General features: G+C 41.6%; 1 protein-coding gene across 1 annotated transcript; it reads right to left on the bottom strand.

The window, feature by feature from the left end:
- Nucleotides 1–1,506: 1,506 nt before the first annotated feature.
- Nucleotides 1,507–17,446, bottom strand: phf1 (PHD finger protein 1; the record flags this gene model as incomplete). The annotated part of the gene is made up of 15 exons (XM_080040028.1): nt 17,348–17,446; nt 16,599–16,677; nt 16,336–16,417; nt 15,533–15,619; nt 14,152–14,246; nt 13,398–13,546; nt 12,557–12,652; nt 10,407–10,475; nt 9,913–10,036; nt 8,930–8,997; nt 7,748–7,879; nt 6,134–6,212; nt 4,530–4,645; nt 2,606–2,692; nt 1,507–1,927 (listed from the first exon to the last, which is right to left on the bottom strand). Exons 2-15 carry the CDS (start codon nt 16,674–16,676, stop codon nt 1,507–1,509), a joined length of 1,683 nt encoding a protein of 560 aa, XP_079896154.1. The 5' UTR covers nt 16,677; nt 17,348–17,446.
- Between the last annotated feature and the right edge of the window lie 2,749 nt (nt 17,447–20,195).

The following is a 20,195-nucleotide window of genomic DNA, read 5'->3' as shown; positions in this document are numbered from 1 at the left end:
GTCAGCAGACCAATCGGCAGGTACACAACCCCATATAGGCACTATGCAACCACGTCAAAAAAATAAAAATCAAGTTATTTTCGCTCATAGCAATATATTGTGAATATATAATTCTATCTATAAAACAAACGCCCTCTTGTGGGGCTCCTATTTCTAATACATACAGTAGTCTAAATGTAAATTATGACAAAATCTAACATAACAAATAAGTAACCCCGTAAATAACATGTATACAATCTCTTATTAACATACTGCGTAGAGAGGAAAACATGAAAACCTCCAGAGAATTTGTCCTTTACCAGGCCAAAGTCAGACAAGCTGAGCAGATGAAAAGGAATGGGAGAGTCCAGGTCCAATCCGTCAACCACAACCAAAGTGCCCTTGAGCAAAGCATTTAAATAGCTTCCTGGGTAGCTGAAAATACAGTGTAACACCTGCTGTTCTGCTCTGTCTCTTCGTGGCCAATCAAAGGTTAACGATTAGCCTGTAGACACCACCCAGCTGTAATTATGCCGCTCGCTGACCCATTCATCAATGCACATTTCTGGGCTAATTTTCTCTCTGATCTCAATGGTAACATTAACCATCGGTTAATAAATAAGGAATTATATAAGTAAAGGATGTTGGTAAGGTGTTGGGGTCTGGCTGTTGCCTTGGATATCGGTATTGAATTATCGGTTACTTTGTTATTCTTTTTTTGAGCGACAACGCAAAGGTGACATTTTCATCTTTTCCTTTTCTCTATTCAAAGTACTGATTTGATCATTTGAATCAAGTAACTTAGATGTTGAGATGTCTAGACTAAAGCTGGAGAACATTTGGTTTGAAAAGTGAACAATTTGACAAAAATGTAAGTTTTTAACCTTGGCCTTTGGCCTGCAAAGCATTACAGGAATGAGCACTCGGCCCTTTTTTATTATTACACCAAATTGGGTTTTCCAAGATTCAAACCACTTTTAATGTCTGTCCGTTAAACATGAAGGTGATACAGCCCGGAGATAGTTAGCTTAGCTTAGCGCAAAGTCTAGAAGCAGGGGCAAACCTGCCTCTTAAAATGAAAAAGGTCAATATTAAATATTCATTTTAATTTCACTATTAACAAAGACAAAAAAACTGTAGCCTTTATCTCTTGTACCATACTGTCACTCAGAGTACTAACCTGCTCCTCTATATGTGGCCTTAAGATTTACAAATCATCCGGAGGTTTAAATATCTTCCCACTGTAAAACATGATAAATGCAAAGGCATATTCCAAAGTTAACAGTACAAATATCAGAGAAACACTAGCAAATAGAGGGACATTTAGTAAGGAGTACTGGGGCTATAATGACATAGTAGAATAGAGAGTGATACTATGAGAGCAACCTGGATTTGCGACGTGTAGGGATTTTTTTTGTTTTGTATTTTAAACACTGCCACACATTACTGCAACATACACAGTATAGTAGCATTCTTGTGGCCACTCCGAAAACAGTCATTGCGTCTGGTGTTTGCTCTCCTGTCCTGTCAGTACAGACCCACGTTCTCCCACTCCACCAGGTACTGCACCTTGCCGTCGGGCGTGACGCGTCTCGCCAAGATCCTCACCGCCTCCCCTCCGCCCCAGCTCCTGTCCCCACCTCCTCCTCCTCCATTCACCACCCCCACCTGTCCTCCACCTCCACCTCCACCCCCTCCACCTCCACCCCCTCCTGCCCCCATGGAGGCCTGGTAAGGGGGCAGGTCTCTTACGATGAGGGGCTCCGGCTGCTTCTGGCCTGGCTGCTGCTGGTGTACGTGGCTGTGTGGATGGCTGTGTTGGTGGTTGTTATGGGGATGCTGGTGAAGGTGGTTGTGTTGTTGTTGGTGGTGGTGGTGATGGCTGCCGTTGGAGTTGAGCGGGTACGGGAAGCAAGGTGGCGGTGGTACTCTGCAGGTGTCCTCAACGCTAGGGAAAGAAGTAAAGAGACAAGCGCAGGAGTCAGGGAAAGGGACAGATTAGTTTTGGTGTTGTTTCACCTAGGTATAATTTAGGAAGAAAGAAGCTTAAATACCATGTTTTCATCCCTTTCGATGCTTTTTAAACGTTTGCTACAAATGCACTTTTGTGTAAATAACTATTCAAATAATCAGTCAACATAAAGTTAAGGTGCAGTGTGTAATAAATGAGTATTGTGGCATCATCTAGTGGTGAAATTGTTCGATTGCAAAGTTTTTTCTCTACCCCCTCCCATACAGAAGCTATGGTGGCCTTCAAGGACAAGATGATTGTTACTAAAGATGGCATCATTCACCACTGCTTCAAGTCTTTTCACATTATCAAGTAATGAGGTGAATATGTATTTAGGTATTCTATACTAGTACTAATTAATGGTCTTCCAACAGGTGCATTTCCCCATGACACCCACTATACATATAAGCGCTACATATGTGTTTATTTGTATCACAGGTGGCTCTCTTCACCTGTGTTTTTTTCTTTCTGCTGTATATTGCATTGTTGAGAGGAGCCTGAGGCTCAAGAATCACATTGCCAATGACTGCTGCTGTAAGAGTTGTGCATATGACAAATTAACATCTTGAATCTTGAATTTTGAATCTTGAAATGAGGATTACAGATAAGTTAAACCTGTTGTAGTGATGGAGGCTCCTGGAGTGTGTAGTATTTCCGTTATAGGAGGTGTGGTACAGGGCGTACATCCGCTTGGGTGGAGAGCTGTGGAGCAGACACACAGGTTGGAGACGAGGATTGCTTAACAACTTTATTTCTATGGTAAAATAATATTTCCATCAAGCTGTGTTTCATTAAAGTAAAAAATATATACAGTATATAGGGGAGAGTGGCCTAAGTTGTGCATTTTGGAAGTTGTGCCACCCCTTGTTTCTAGAAAACCGTGGAAGAAATTGGAAATGTGACCACATATTTAAGAAGAGCCATCCATTTGACTCATCCTGTAAAGAAGGGAGACACAAGGAATAAGATATAAGCACATTTAAGCTAAAAAAACTGTGTTTTGCCTTTCAAAGTAAAATTTCCATGATCAAGGTTTTTTGATTATTATGTCTGAACACTTATAGACAAGTTTGAAAACATTTGACACATGTTTTAGTGCTTTGGTATGCTACATGTTGAGTCTATACAGTTAGCACAATGTCAGCCCTAAATTGCTGCATCATGCTTATTATCCAAAATTCTGGGATTGGGGTGATTTGTGCCAAAGGGCCTAGGTGAGTTATAAGTAAGTAAGTAAGTAAAATGTATTTATAAAAGCACATTTATGACAGTTTGCACTGTCCAAAGTGCTGTACATAGTGCATTTAGTAGGCAAACAATGAAGGTAAAATAACAATAACCAAAATAAAAGACGTAAAGCCCATACATCCACATAAACACAGATAGTAGTGCAGAGGTAAGATAGTTAATGGGGAGGAAACACCAGGGTGTACATATGGGTTTTGAGCCTTGATTTAAAAGGCAGAAATGTAGAGGGAATCACATTTGTCAGGTGGCAGTTGGTTCCACAAGCACGGAGCAACTAGTGCAAAGTACATTTCTGAGAGTTGTGCCAGTGGCATGGCTGTATACGCTGGTCACCAAAAGAAAGTGATTGTCTACAGTAGCTCAGAAGAGAGTGACATCTCAATTCCACTTAACGACACCACTGATGAGAGTTCAGATGGCCAGAAAGATGATGATGGTGACTTTGTCATTGTGAGCTTTGCAGGTAAAACCATTAGATCTGCTAGGCCTTGTTTAAGAAAATTGACCTTCAATCTTTGTCAACTATTTACTTTATTTACTTTAAATAAACCTTAAATAAGTGATTGTCTAATGGATTTGTCTTGCATTACAGTTTATGAGATATATAGCAATGGCACAATTCACCCCATGGTATTCTCTCCAACCGCACAACTTACACCACACCGGGGGCAAGTTGTGCAAGACAACTTTTTTTCCGAAAGCTATATTTCTTCAACAGTTTATTCCAGATCCAAAGTTTTTCTTGCCGGGGATGCACAACACCCTGAAATATATGTACATATTTGAGTTGGAGACTTTACTGTCAAGGCCTTACTTTAAAGTCACTTTGAGTGAAAAGTTGCACAACTTAGGCCACTCTCCCCATAATTTAAAGGTTGTTTTGCAAAAAAAATTTAAAAAATGTACAGACACAACTTTTAAAGTGAGCCATCTACCTAGACATGCAAATAGCCATGCAGACGTCTGAGTCGCTCAAATACTTTGTATGTAAAAAGAGCACACAATAATACTGTAGAAAAGGTTTTTAACGTCTTCATTGGAAATAAATTATACTTCCGTTGAACTGGGGTGGCAGCAGAATTCCAAACATGAATGAAATATTAAAGTTCAAAGGCATCTTTTCAAGCAACATTCGCTCTCAATTAAATTAAAAACTCACTTGGACGAGAGCACCCTCTTTGTTCCTGCACCTATGTGTTACTTAAACTACTTGTTACCTGTCCCTTTCACTTTCCTAATTACCATCTATGATGTATCAACACTGAATCCAAAATGGTACCGCACTCCTTACCTCAAACCTAGCTCCTCCTCTGACTTCCTGGAGTTGTAAAGGTTAGCCCCTCCCATGTAGCCATGGCAACATGGCAGTATATCAATGGGGTTGGCAGCAACTGGAGCTGGACAAGCCTGGGCACAGGAGACACACACGGATCAGCTTGTATGGATGCCAACAGCCTCACAGGAGTCAATCAAGCCCTGATACCTCAATCCTTCGACATGCTTGAAGCCAATTCTGCACATGGGACATTTAGCTTTTTGTTTAATTACGTCTAGATAAAGGTTGCATACTGAAAAGGGGACTTGATATACATTTTTCGCATTCTTAAAAAAATCAGATGACGGATTTAATTCCATGTTTCTAAATTGCCGTAAATCAGACGCTCATATAAATCCACACTACTAGCATTAATGAATGTGAGTCCCATCATCAGGGCTCATCAGACAGGACAGTATGATGTCCCGCCTTAATGTAAGGCCTGCATAGCACATCTCATTTCAGCTAGCCACTTAGTGAGGCAGCAGTCCTGACACGTCGACTCACTCACGACGAAAAGTAAAAACATCAGAGCACCATCAGATCAATCAACAAATGTAATTTTGTGAGACGCCACCTAAAGGTTTCTACATTTCTCATAGACGGCCTGTGACATATGGCGGCACATTATCATTCCCTTCTCTAGCTTTACTATACGGATTCCAGATTATTATTCAGTGGCCTTCCGTCGACGTCTGCGCCTTTAAATGGATGTGCTCTGTCAGTGCTGCACTGTCAAGGTGCCAACGCCACCTGGCCAAACTGTAATCGACTGCAAAGTGCACTTGGAAATGATCCCGGGCTACACACATATCATCATTCCTTCCCATCTCACCCCCCCCCCCCCCCCAAGCCCCCCCCACCCCACACTACAAACGAAGCCTGCTCCTCCAAGGCACACGCAGATTAGCATCAATCAGACGGGGCACAATGGGGCCTGGATGTGCCAGAGAGAGAGAAAACGATAGTGCTCTGTGCAGCATATTGTTCCAGGATTACTGTATGTGCACAACATACACGGATCAAGAGTGTAGGAGGAGGACACAGCACAACGAGCATTCTTCCTCCGTTAAGAAAAGCGTGTGTAAAAATAGTAACTGCCACATGTCATGTGTTTCAGTGTGAGCCGCTAGGGAATCGGGGTTTGATGATCATGATAAATGCGCCTGCTGAGCTGCAGATGTTGATGAAATACATGAGCGGGTTGTTTTTGTGCTGCCAAGATTGCATTTGAATTATACATTTTACCAGAGCGACACGCACGACAACGGCTCATCTCTCTCACACACGCTATATACACCTTTAGTCTAACCGTCGACTGTGAAGCATCAGCGGGCGGTAAACATGCAGCACAGAAAGGGAAGGAGGAAGAAAAAATACAGAGGGAGGCACTGAGCTGCACTGGGTGTTAAAAAGGCACGCCGACTGATCTAGACTGCCAAATGAACCTTCATCACCGCCGTCTGACTGACAGGTTATTTGGATCGCAGGCGGCTGTTTACCTGCCTGCATAAGAAAAGGAGAACAAAAATAATCAGAGGTTTTGTGGCCCAGACCGCCATGATTCGAAAGGCACTGACCTGTGTCTCCATGATGCGACGCTTTGATTTACGCGACTCTGGCCCCCCAACTCTCCTCTGGCAGGGAAGTGACAAGGGGCTGTGGGTTGACAAAGACACACATAAATGAATATACAAGCATAGACAGACACATACACACATACACACACATACACAGTGCCAATGTGCAATGTTTAGTTTAATAGTGGGTCACCATACAAGCCAACTGAAGGGTTTAAAATACAAAGAAGATGAGAGCAGCAGGTCCATATGCTGCATGATTTTGATGTATTATATAAGTAACACATTTTACATATATATGAGCCCAGGCATCAGCCGCAGAGAGGTGAAAAATATATGAAAAAGAATAATATAATGAACGCTACTCCATGCCTTGTTCTTCTGCTTGAAGCTGAATTTGTCTCCTGACTTGGCTCAGACTATATACAGGGAAGGGGCAAAAAATGAAATAAAAAAGGGCACCTCCTCCACGTGAACCCATGTGGGGCCTGTGCTTGCTGACAGGCCCCAGATATTGGGTGAATATTGGTTTTGGCCAAAATAGTTGTGACACACACATACACACATACACACACACACACACACACACACACACACACACACACACACACACACACACATGCCCTGCTGATTTTGGCGCTGAACACCTGTATGACCTTAGGGCATTAGCCGGTTAATACACTGGTTTGAATAAATATTTCAAAAAGGGCACTTTGAAATGTCAATGAAACCCCACATTTTGAAAATGCTGAATGAAATGAACAACACACTCTACATTTTTCTATAATTACAGTCGTACAGGTAGTACGAATTTATATTTTGTCCTGAGGGCGATGCTGCAGAAAAGACCACGAGGTCATTAAGATCAAGGGGATTAATCCTCGTAGTAGCACCAATGTGTTCAGCATCTCTCTCTAGGTCGTCCTCACATGGCATGTGGTATATGCATGGCACTTGATTATCAGAATTCTTGTGTACAAAGTTGATATTTTGGCCTGAGGATGAACAAAAGATAAGGTGAAGTCTGGTTTGCCTTCTGGAGGGTATTAACGTTTTCAGTAGGCTAAAACCAGAAGACTGCTCCTGTAAATCAATTGTGCACCTTTGGGATAAATTATTATTCCTTCTTCATCTCCCTCTCTCTAGTTAAAAGAGACACCACTTCACTTGCATTTTGCTTAATTTAAATTAATATATTTAATATCAATAAAGCAGTGTGAACAACCTAATAGTGGTGACATAAGGTGTAAGTCAGCAGTCTGACTTTGACTGTTACATTCTTTACCACTGGTCCCTAGTTAAGTTGATAAGGTGAAACCGTATGTAAACTGTTACACTGCAAAATCCATCCGAATAATCACAAGCTAAATCCTTAAAAAAGTAGTTCAATTGAAAAGCATGTAAATGAAATCCGAGACTACACACACACACACACACACACATAACGGAAACTATTTTAGGAGATTGTAAAGACACAGACACTTTTGCTGGCATATGAGAATTGCAGTCCTTTGATTTCTAAATTGTTCATGTGTAATGACGCTATGCCCTGTGGGAATGCCGGAGCTCATATTGACACAAAGGCTGAAAAGACAGAACTGTCCTGACTCTGACCTTCTCCGGTGGGTGATGTTGATTGGTGGGTCGGTGATGAGCGGCGACGAATCAGACGTCAGCGGAGGCGGGGCTCGGACCTGGAGCCCAAAAAGACACTTCTTCTTCTTGATCTCTTTACCGGAGACAAACCTTGAGGGAAACATCGAAAAACACACAGTCCAGTCTGGTGTTGGTTCTCAAAATGGACCTTCACCTTATGTGTGTTTTGTATTTTTAATTTGTCGTCTTTGATGCTCATACTGAACTTAAGGCGACACACTGCAGGTGAATGGGGAGATATTTTTAACTTACAGATATCATCATGAAACATTGCCAGTTGATTACTTACATTAAAAGAAATGTGTGAATAAATATGCAAAGGTACCAATATCTAACTAATGTTGTGTATATTTGCATCTCTTTGAAAACCAAATATTTAAATGTTGGATAGAGCCAGAGTTCAAATCTTTATCAAATTTTTACAACATATTAGTGTGGAGTGTTTATAAAGAACATATTTTTGATACAGCCTTTTGTCTAATTATAGATCAATAAATACATAGTTCTTTAAAATGCTATGCGTTGTTATGAAGGAAATTAATAACGTATGAACAAATCTGTCTGTATTAACCTGCGAATAGTGCTAAGAATCATTATGGAAAGTGAAGTTGATGTAAGTAGTTTAAAGGGGCGGCAGTGGTGAAGTGGGCAGGGAGGTCACCTCTGGAGTGCAGGGTCGGAGGTTCGATCCACCGCCTACCCGCCACATGTCCTTGGGCAAGACATTGAACCCCGAATTGCTCCCGATAGTTAGCTTGCACCCTGCATGGTAGCTGCTGCTATCGGTGTATGAATGTGTGTGTGAATGTGTACAAAACAATGTAAAGCGCTTTGAGTCTGTGAAAAAACAGGGAAAAGCGCTATATAAGTGGAGTCCATTTACCATTTAAAGGTTGAGCTTTTTGGTTTAGTGTGTTGGAAATTTTTTTTTTTAGATAATAGCCGTTGAAAATGGTTCAATAGAAGAAAAATTCAGTTGAAAACAGACAAGGTTTAATTAAAAGAAAAAAGTCACGTATTTCACCTTGCTTATTTCAGCCTGCATGTCCAAACGAGTACCCTTCTATTCTCGGAGCCCTAATCGTCAATCTAGTCATGTGTGGCCGGTGTTTATTCTTCTCATCATATGCGGTGACTTACCTGTCCTTGTGGGAGTTGAGAGCGTTGAGGAGATTGTGACAGCGGTCTTGCCTTGGCGTGTCAGAGAGCTAGAGGACAGACAAGAATGAAAAATCAAAGCTGTGTTTACACAGTGCACACGGCCATCAGACAGAAAACCTTTAATGCCTTCGATAATTGTCTTTTGCAGTCGCTGGCAGCTGCTATGGTGTATTGTAAACAATTTTGAAGCTACATGACCGAAAAAGACGGTTTTGAAGGTTATGACAGAACAAACAATACATTTCGAAATATCCTTTAAAAAACAACAGGATTCCTAACAGTAGAACCAAAGAACAACACAACCTCAGATGGATGTACAGGGAAATCTCAGAAAAACAGTAATTCCTAACCAGGCATCCTTTCGTTTATAGTCACTAAGACCAGCTATGATAAGCTCAAAGTAGGAAATATAGGTAAAATTGTAAGCCAAAAGTATTGGTTAAACTATTGAATAGTTATTTAAAGGTAATGTATAAATTGGCAAAGCTGTTAGCTAAAAATAATGGATTAATCGTTTAAAATAGTTAGCTGAAAGTATGGTATAAAAGTTCAAATAGTTTGAACTAAATGATGACCGGCTGAAACGTCAGCTCAAAGAATTGAAAAATGCAAACCAAACCAACATGATAAATTATAAGAAAACATATTGTAACAAAATTCACTTTCAGGTAACTGTCATAGTGCTAAATTACATCCACTCTAGAAATCAATTGAGATGAACACATTTGGAAAGGCAGGGGCACAACCATCCTACATCGTTAAAAAATACAATGTTAAATGCAATTCATTAACTTAGTGGTGTTCCCCTTTAAGCGTACACAGAGGTCATACTTCTTTTTCTTTTTTTTTTACTTTAAATTTTACTTTAATGGTGCTTAATAGGCTTTAAATCTCCAATGCAAAAGGGCTGGCAGCGTTTCACATCATTTCATCATGGTGTTTAAATGAGGAAATATCTATACCGCGCCAAGCAGCAACGACTCCCAATTCTCATTGGTGAAGGACAGGATTTCATGGTCAAAATCAAAGTATTTCCTCTTGCAGCACAGCGAGAGATGGTAGAGCACTAGATGAGCCAAGTCCACCCTGCAGTTTAAAATTCAAAAAACAAAAACAAAAAGTAAGAAATTAGATCATAAGACACAGCAACAATTGCCAGAATGTTATATGATACTTCACAATATTTAACAATATTTTTGACTTAGGTTTGATACACTTAAGTTGGATTACATACAGAAATATCTCTCTATGTGCTAGTACTCACTGACAAAATTAATAGCTTTATAAACTTCACCTGAAATGTACTGAAAAGATGACTTATTCTTTAAAATGTGATTGCAGAAGAAAAAGAAAATGCTTTGAACTTCTGATGCTTTTTTCAAACAACCATTGCCTACAGTTCTGGTGATTATTGTGCAGCTAACATGCCAGTAAAGGTTTTTACTGTTAACATCACCAGGTCATGGGTAGTCTCTGGATGGTCTCTGGTCCCTTTGTACATACGGAGCACTGGTACTCATAAAATCTGTAGAAAGACACATGGGGGAAAAACATCATTAAAATCAGACGAGCATATGTATGTAGAAACGTGTGTTGTTTTTCTCCTCATAGATGGGTTTGTTTTTCATTTACACAGCCGTCTTCTTTGAATGTTGTATGTGAAATTCAAGTCTTGTTTTGATTGTCTCCTGCGCAATCTGTATTCTCATCTGTTGTCTTTTAAAGAAAATTAACTGTTTTAAAAAAAACTATTTTAAGCCTTTTACTTCCCTTACAGTCATCATGTATTTCTTCTCTAAACATTTCATCATATAAATGAACCTGAACTAGGAATGATCAGACAGGTGAATCTGTTCCACTATGATAGCCTTCTGTTGGGGGTGACCCTGAAACTCAGCTCAGACGGCGACGCCCTTATGTCCGCCGTCTATGTGCATGTGTTTGCTGAAGGTCATTTGGAAAAGTGAAGAAGCGCAGACACATTATGACAGCAGCACACGCTTACTATTCCACCTGTGAACTCTTCACTCTTCCTCCATCACCTGCTCGGCAGATGTTTGCACCAATCCGGCCTCACTCGCCCCGACTGTCAATCAAAATCTAATCCCTCCCACCCTCCACCCTCCACCTTCCACCCCTACTAGGACAGGTTTGGCAGATAACATGGCCTCAGGGTGTGCTTAGAACCCAGTTGGCTAACACAGATGCTTAATGACAATAGTAACTCAATGACAAGAGTCAGGGATTGTGGAGAACACTGGTCAAAATCACTTTTTGTCAAAATCAGTGAATATCTCCTCACGATCCACTACCTGTCTGTACTGAGTATGTGCTCGGGAGTAAAAAAATCGGGAGTTAATACACAGTCTAGGCTCTGGAAACGGATAATAAATGTAAACAAATGGTATGTAAACAAAGGGTGTAAAAACACTGGATTTTTTTTCCAGCGCACACATTACGGACAGGTAGCGAATCGGGAGGAGATATCCACTGACTTTGACAAAAAAATAAAAAATTGTGAACAAGCATTCTCCAGAATTGCTGACTGCACCTTTAATGGCCGGATACATTTTATTACATGCCTTGACGCATGACATGAAGCTCATTAGAATGCATTGCGATCAGTGGCAAGCATATCCTCCAAACATCCCATCTGAACCACCACAAGAGAGGTGATATGTCTGCTCTGCTGTCTGTCACAGTCCCTTAGCTCTGGGTGTGTGAGGCGCTCCTGTCCTTGTAACACAAGTCAGTGAGTACATCAACGCGCACACTAATAATGGAGTCTTAGGCTAATTAAGGTAATTTCCTGACAAGTGGAGCTGCCATGTAGACGTCTTCATTTGAGTATCTTCATCAGAGTAGATGAAGATTAATGTGGATGGAAAGAGAAAATGATTTACAACACTCTTGACAAACAATCGATTTATTGTTTGCTATTCATCAAGTGAAAAGCTTCTCAAATGTGCTGCTTTTCTGTATTATTGAGGGGAAACTGAATATAGTTGTGTCTTTATATAAGCATTAGTTGCAGCGAATGTCTTCATTGAATTGTTATTTAAAGGATTTTTTTAATGTTCAAAATATAGTGACATCTTATATTTATTTATTTATTTGCTTGACTGTTATCTCCATTTTTGGCAGTTCATAAATGAACAAATGTGAGAGATTAGTGCCGAAAATTTTCATTTAAGATTTGTGTAAAAAAGACGAAATCAGCCAATACATAATTATCAGAAATTATATATTTTTACTCCCAGCTATTTAATATTTGTTTGAAAAACCCCATTACAAATGTAGGGATTTTTGTGTTCATATGAACTTATTCAGAGTGTATTTGTCAAAATTTGTCAAAATTGTTAATGTTTGGCATCCATACTAATTCATCTATATTTACTGTAATCTTCTTTGAGTTTAGCTTATTCACGCGTCATAATATCATCAAGAAACAATTTCATGGTACACTTTTAGGGGATGCAAGACATAGCAATCGGAACTCTGGAATAAGATACCAAAAGCTTGGGGGGCCCAATAACATTAATTTAACATGTAAACAAAATTCTACTTCAAATCATTAACTATCCAGATATTTTTTCAGTAACACACCTGTCTCCATACAGCAGTGGCTTGGTTAGACACTGTGTGCAGGCCTCGTGGAACCACTGACCACAGCCTCCACACTGCAACATCTTCAGGTTCCACCTGCGGAACCACAACATGAAATCACATCAGGAGACTTCAAGCACATGAGGGAATGAATGTGTCAAACATCTGTCACCAGAGCAATCTGTATCTATGCATAATTGAGGGGGAAGATTGAATGCTGATGACTGAAGCTGACAGTTTACATTTATTCAGCTGAAATGTGTCTTCGGGTGTAAAGTCCCACCTCATCCTACTACTAGTAAAGATATAGCTGTTTGTTTTATACTGTTTGAATGCGCCAAGTGGTTGGTGTTTGAGACAAAAAAAAAATTCAAGCTAATGCAACACAAAGTTACCTGACTCACCTTACAGTACCTAAATTGTTACCAAGATCATTGATGACCACTCTTGCAGGGCTAGACCCCCCTTTCTCCATCATATTTATTATTCATAGGTGTTATATGTTTTTAATGTTGCCTGTCTCATGTCTTCATGTTGCTGTTCCTGTTTAATTGTATAAATGTTGGAGCTTGTGATGCAGGACAAATTTTCGTGCAAACGGAAAATAAAGTGTTATCTCATCTTATCTTAAATTGGTAAACAAACAGTAAACAACATCACTCAAATATCATTCCATCCACGGAACTCTCAGAAATCGTGTTAATACTGTTTGACACTAGTCTGACAGGCTGCATGCCATTTGCAAATAATCCCCAAGAAAGATCACGCTATTAAAGAAAACGCCCCAATGCTAAAGTGCATGAGCTAAACTTTTAAAACCGCACTCTGCAGCGTCACTCACTCTCCAGGCCCGGCGCAGTAGCAGTAACACTGTTGCTGATTGGTCAGATGCTGCGGGTCCCAGTCTAACGACGACAGCTGGTACGGGAGCCGGAGTTTCATAAATTGCATGAGCCGGGCGAAGCGTCCCCGCTTGAGGGCCCCTCCTCTCTGAAAAGACAATTTTAGGACAGAAGCGATTGGTTGGTGACCCCCTTCAAATCACTGTCATGTCAGGACAGAGAAAGAGAGAGAGAGAGAGAGAGAGAGGGAGGGAGAGACAGATCACATTCGGCGGGGAGAAAGCAATCCGTCTGGTTTTATTGTAGGTCAGCCGTGAGAGATAGTGTCCCAAGCAGCGGAAGTCTGGACAATGAGATACGGACATTGACCGATTGATAATTAAATGGCCGCTCTCTCATCTCCCCATCTACAGAAACTGGAGCACGCGTGATTGATTGACTTTAAATGTACTTTCCCTCAACTTCAGCGTAATTTTTCAGCCTCATAACTATTGATTCCTCATGATTTCTCTCGGACACAATGTAGAACATCTCATATTGAGCTTGATACTGGGGGGGGGGGGGGGGAATTAGTGCGTGTGTTTTTTTTTTTGACTCGGATAAGCCCATTTTCTGCTGCACACAACAGTATAATTGCAGAGGAAAAGCCGGATATATTTTGACTGGATTTCTCCCCATATTATACTCTGAATGTCCCCCCCCCCCCCCCCGCAGAGTGTGTGTTAGAGACAGAGAGAGATTAGCAGCCCTGACCTTGGTTGAGACAGCAAAGACACATTGCCGACATATCCAGGAATCGCTGTCAGCTTCCGGTTCGATGGTTGGCGTGTGGCACTCTGGATGATAACCTGTAATGGGGGAGAAGGAGGCAGAGCGTTTAATTCCTGTTTACAAGACAGACAGCCCGAGTGGAAATAATGGCCGAGCTGCTCCGTGTGTGTGTGTATAGTGCTGCTCTGCTGGTTGGTTTTTCAGCAGCATGCAAAAATATTTGACTATATGATTTGCACCTAGGGAGTATATTTTTGTTTTTGTGTGTGCTTTTTCCTCAAAACAAAACTGTCAACAACCGTGTTCGTCTGACAGAGCCGTGAAGACATGACAGTAACATTGGCTGCTCCTTCCTGCTAGTGCATCCTGTTTGTAAAAGAAAATCTCTTACCATTTGAACCTCACTATGTTTCATTTCATCATAAAGCTTTTAAAGGCTTCCTCCGGTCCAAAATGTCTTTGGCTTATTGTAACCTGCCTTGGATGTTTGACCTTCACTGTGTAGAATGATTTAAGTGCACTGAGTTTGACTCTCAATCGCTGTTTTCACTTTTACCTGCGATAGAAGGAAAGTTTTTATGCACTGGCTTTAAATGTGAGTTCAAGAGGTGCACGTAAGAACAGGACTAACATGTTTGGAAGCAGGTGCACACACACACACTGAGCGTGGACTTCTAATGTCCAGTAGTTACACTTAGAGAAATGCTTAATATTTTTACATTCAAAGATTCTGGATAAAAAAATAAAAAATAATTTAAGAATTTGAATGGAAAAATTCTACTTTTGTAAAATAAATAAATATATACAAATTAGACAATTATTACTGGATGCAGATTGTTTTCATTTTCAATGTTCATATTTTTTTGTTTCCTCTATCTTGCAGTGGATATACTTGGTCATTGAATGGATTATAGTGAGGCAAAAAAAACCTTGGGCTTCAGACTATTCCTCTGTCAGTCATTGATTGTTTGAAATTTTATTGAATGAATGATGTTAATATATACGTTGATATTTTGTGGAGGGTCAGTTTCAATTCACAGAAATGTTCCTTATACAGCATGACTGAAATAAACTATTCTTTCAGTTAGGGAATCTTTACATTAGCCCAACCAAAGTGGCATTCCAGTCTGTGAATAAGACTCTATAGTGATCTCATTTACATTCTAGTCAAGATTCAGGTGCAACAACTCACATCTATCATGTACTAAATATGGTTTTCTGTTTTTTCTTTTCTCTCTTTTGTTATTCTTAAAGAGCTACACTGTTATTCCCCACACTGTGTCAAATCACATCTTCAAGGTCAGTGCAGGAGCCGCTAGAGAAACAACGGCTTGCCAGCGTATGATCAGGCGTGCTTCCTTACCGTGGCGACATTTAAGACAATTTATGAGGGGTTCTTTAAGAGGCGGAGCATCACAAATACAGCAAACTTCTTCCACTCCAGCAGCGACTGTGGCAAACAGAGAGAGAGACAGAGATAAAAGGGAGAGACAGAGAGAGAGCGGCAGGGGAGGGGAGGGGAGGAAGTAAATGTGAAAGAGGAAGAAGACAGAGGGAAAGCAGTCAACAGCGTTAATTTATGTATATTGATTCACATCCTTGCCACCTCATTGATTTCAGTGTCTCCTGTACCCTTTTAGATTTCACTTCATTTGACGGGCGGATATTCAGCCAGGTCCTAACAAGCGTCCAACTTCCCCCCCTTCGCCTGATGTTAGGCGGAGTGCAGGGGCACCGTTTCCCCCCCGGGAGTCATTAGTCTAATAAATTCATAAATAGGCTGTAATACACCAATTACAATCTCAACGTGGCCCTCATCGGTATACTAAGAGCACTCAGCATCGTAACCTTGGATGTGACTGTAATTTCTTCACCGCATTTTTCTTGGGACGACAATTCAGAGCTCCCGAGACAAAAGGTACAAAGCTATTGGCTCAGAGGAGGAAGGAATCAGAAAAAGTATTCCTTTAACTCCTAAGGCAAAGTTTCAGAGCGGGAACAAAGACCATTACTTTGAGTTCAGCCAAGGCATCTGGGCATTCTAAGAACTGAAACTAGGAGCATTTAACCGAAGAAATACAATAAGTGTTCCCAACAGGAAGCTGTTTATTTACTTTTCTATAGCCGAGGGGGAGAGGGAGAGAAAAGGGAGGTTTTTTTTCTTACAGGAGTGAATGTCCTTTCTCAGCACCCAGAACTCCGAGTTGTCCTCGAATCTCACCAGACAACATTGCTTCACTCCGTCCACCTGAGGGGGGAGATAGCAGCAGGTGAGCAGAAAGATTGGCAAAACTAAATGGGAAGTCTTTTCAAAAATCCAAGGGAACACACTATACACAGACACACTCAAAAGTACCTTTCTGTCACACACACACACACACACACACACACACACACACACACACACACACACACACACATGCACTTACTCTTTTCACGTTGCCGAGGTACAGTAGTCCATCACTCCATCGAGCCAACACATCATCTCCTTCACTTACTCCCCCCATCCTGAGAAGAGAGAGAGAGAGGGAAGAGAGGGGAGAGAGAAAGAGAGCAGGGCTCATGTGAAATGGAAATCCGATTTATTCGCTGAATACTTTGCTGCCATTGCTGACAGAGGGGGTTTATGGCCCCGGCGTTTTTGGCTGCCTCTCAGACGATGCAAAGGGGTTAAAATCCCCCTCAACATCCCTCCCTCCTCCTCCTCTTTAGACCAGAGCATAGCGACAGTCTGTACATCCACCACAGTGAAAGATGAGAGTGAGTACACAGGCAGAGAGACAAATGATTACTGCATACACACATGAAACACACACACAAGCAAGCACGCAACAAAGCACTGCATGATGACTGCTGCAATAGGCTACAGTTTGATTGAATGAGCAAAATGCCACTGTGTGCAGCCAGGACTTGGAGAGTCTGCCAGGCACTTTGCTGCCTTTCCTCTTCCTCTCCCCAACATCTTAACAACTTGAAAAGATGCATGGAATGACTGTGTGCGGGCATAATATCTTGCACACTGAGCATTTGTTCCAGTGCATGCACTCTAAGTCAAGACAGACAGACGCAGGATGCACATCAGAGCAGCAGTGTAGCCTTTTGTGAATCATAAGGAAATCAGGCAAATTGTAGCCTACAGTCAGTAGCCTAAAGCTGGCCGGCGAAGGGTATAGCCTACCTGTCAAGTCGAACTCCTTTCCGTTGGGGTCACAGTGATTCCTGGACATGAAATGCCCTCATCTGCTGTGGATTTCCGCTGCCCAATTAAACTGCCCGCTCGGATGCGCAGCCTGCGTGTTTGCAAAAAAGTGGATGATGTGCATGTATGTCCCTGTCTGTGCCAAGCGACTTGGTGTCTGTGAGCGCGCGCGCATGTGTGTGTGTGTGTGTGTGTGTGTGTGTGTGTGTGTGTGTGTGTGTGTGTGTGTGTGTGTGTGTGTGTGTGTGTCAGTCAAGCCGTCAGCGAGCAGGAGGGGGAGGAAGGGGGGGACTGACTGTCCGTCCGTCTCTCAGTCTAGTTTGTCCGTCTTCCGCGGTGCCGTTTCGTCATGTCGTCACTATATTCCCGTTTTGATGCTTAACAGCATTGGTTTGTCAAGAGCAGCGCGGGGGGATATCAAGCCGCCAGAGACGCCATCATCCAGCTGCCTCTCGCTAGTCTCCACCGACTTGTTGTGACGCAGACATAAAACACCGAGATGGAGTGGGAGGTGTATAGCTACTGATAGAAGTGGGGATCCAGAGGTGGCGAACGGGCGCGCGTGCGGGCGGGGGGCTCCACGGCGCCAGAGTGTAGGTTACCCTCCCGTCTGAGAGAGGATTGACCCTAAACCGCTGTGACAAGGTGGGATTGTGATGTCTGGAAAAGTGGAGGGACTGGAGGGATGGCCGTGCGTTAAGAGCCAGCGGAACCAGAAAGCAGCCAGCCAGGCCGCGCATCTACAAGGGCCAATTAACCACCCAATTAATGCAGTTTAGTCGCCTCATTAATTGGTCTCAAACAAGAGAGGGAGCGGCCAAGTTTAAGGAAAGAAGTCCGCGGAGAAAGTTTTCGCAGTGAGATCTCCAAGAAAGCAGCGCAAGTTGCAGTTAACCTAGTTTTTTTAAGATGGAATATTCAAACCCTCTGTCTCACCAAACTTAACCGAATTTAAGGTGTGTGTTTGCCTTCTTTACACAGGGAGAATGTAAAGGGGTTGTACATTTTAGGCCACTATATCTTCTGAGACATAGGTCAGCTTTAGAAAGACAAATTATCAGGTCACCAATCAAAATATTTTTTTTTAAATTAAATAAATTATGCAAATTTCAAATAGCTGCCTATCCCTTTTCTCAAAATAGGCTACTAAAGCGGATAAATACTACATGTGCAAGACAGATCCAGTGTTATCTCTCATCCGGGAAATTGAATGTGCGGTGGAAAATATTGTTCACAGGAAATTAGCCTATGGCTATGATTGCACATAGTCTTCTATAGCAATGCTTAATTAAGCGTGATGTAGGCTACGTTGTAATATACTCACTGTAATTGCTTTGGGGTGAATAACTCCTTTTGGCAATTGATCCAATTCAGGGGGTTTATTTGTCCACGTTTGTGTCTTTTCCTGTTTATTAACGTCTTACACATTTCTCACACACCAGTAAAGCGTGTGCTAAGACCGCCGTGCGGTTCAAAATGGCCCCTGGCACATTCACAATTGTTAAAAGTGCCAATTTTCACCTGTTACCACTAGGTGGCGAGCAAATACTACAAGGACAGGGGCTGCACTGCAATCAGTCTGAGATGTGTTCAGGGTCGTTAAATTGTGTCTGAAGTGAAGGCCATTTGTTCAGACAGAGATGTGAAAGGATATGAACCTTGAAGTAATGTGATGTGCTTTGTGTACATTATGTCATTGTGTGTTGTGTCGCTTGTGGTAATTGTTTTATTCGTGTGTCAGGGACATTCTATTGCAATATTGCACATGGTTATCAACACCATCGCATGATGACTGGGAATCATAGAGGCAGGGTGGCCTATGTTAACAGTTCCCTAGACAGTTCAGGGCATAAGTTTGAGACAGCAACATAATGTCAGTCAGTCCTTTGGCATGCAGCCCCATCACTAATAAGAGCATCAGCTGATCAATCAGAGTCAAGCATGATACTGTTCCAATCAGTGTCATGAGGGGTCATGAGACTCAGGGGCACACACACACACACACACACACACACACACACACACACACACACACACACACACACACACACACACACACACACTTAAGCCTTGGAGGAGCTGATTGTGTGTTTGAGACATGATGAGATACAAAAAAGCAGTTGCACAAACTTGTCACATGACTAGAGAGAGAGTCAGGGTTAAGACATTATGCTGTATCAGTGGTATATGCACTCCTTTTTGCCCTAAGGTCACACCAAAGGGGTCCTTAAGCTGCTGTCTTAGGGCGAATAATTAAGCGTTTAAGGTGCCAATTCAGATCAAAAAAGTGATGGGCCGATGTGCTATTATGGTGCCCCAAAGTTAGAAAAAGCTTCATTTTCGTCCTAATGTCCTACCAAAGGGGAAACCTGATCTGCTAAATTGCCCCATATGACCTTAGGGTAAGTGTGGAAGTTCTATTAGACAACGGGTTAAAGGTTGAGTGAGTCACAGTTTTTTTCAGGACACACCCAGTAAAGACAGGTCGCAGATCTTGATGAGACATCATTGATTTTGTCAACATTGATTTTGATAAGAAGCGCTGGCTCCACCTTTATATATACTGTATATTGGTGTTCAACCTTCTTTGTTAATAAACAGCTATGCTGCAAGGCATATTTTCATTAGACTCTGTAGATGAGTGAAAGACAGGTTCAATATTTGCATGTCAAGTGTATTAGGTAGGAGTAGGCCTATATCACAACATTGAAATAGTAGAACTATGGTTATCATTATTATCAAATTCGGGGTTAGAAATAGGACAAATCCAGGTATAGCCTATCTGACAAACCAATATAACTTTTGTATTGTTGAAGTTAGGATGGGG

Source organism: Ammodytes marinus (genome assembly GCF_949987685.1).
Source record: "Ammodytes marinus genome assembly, chromosome: 13".
Lineage (NCBI taxonomy): Eukaryota > Metazoa > Chordata > Actinopteri > Uranoscopiformes > Ammodytidae > Ammodytes > Ammodytes marinus.
The sequence above is the reverse complement of the archived record's forward strand: the minus strand, read 5'-3'. Positions and strand labels throughout refer to the sequence as shown.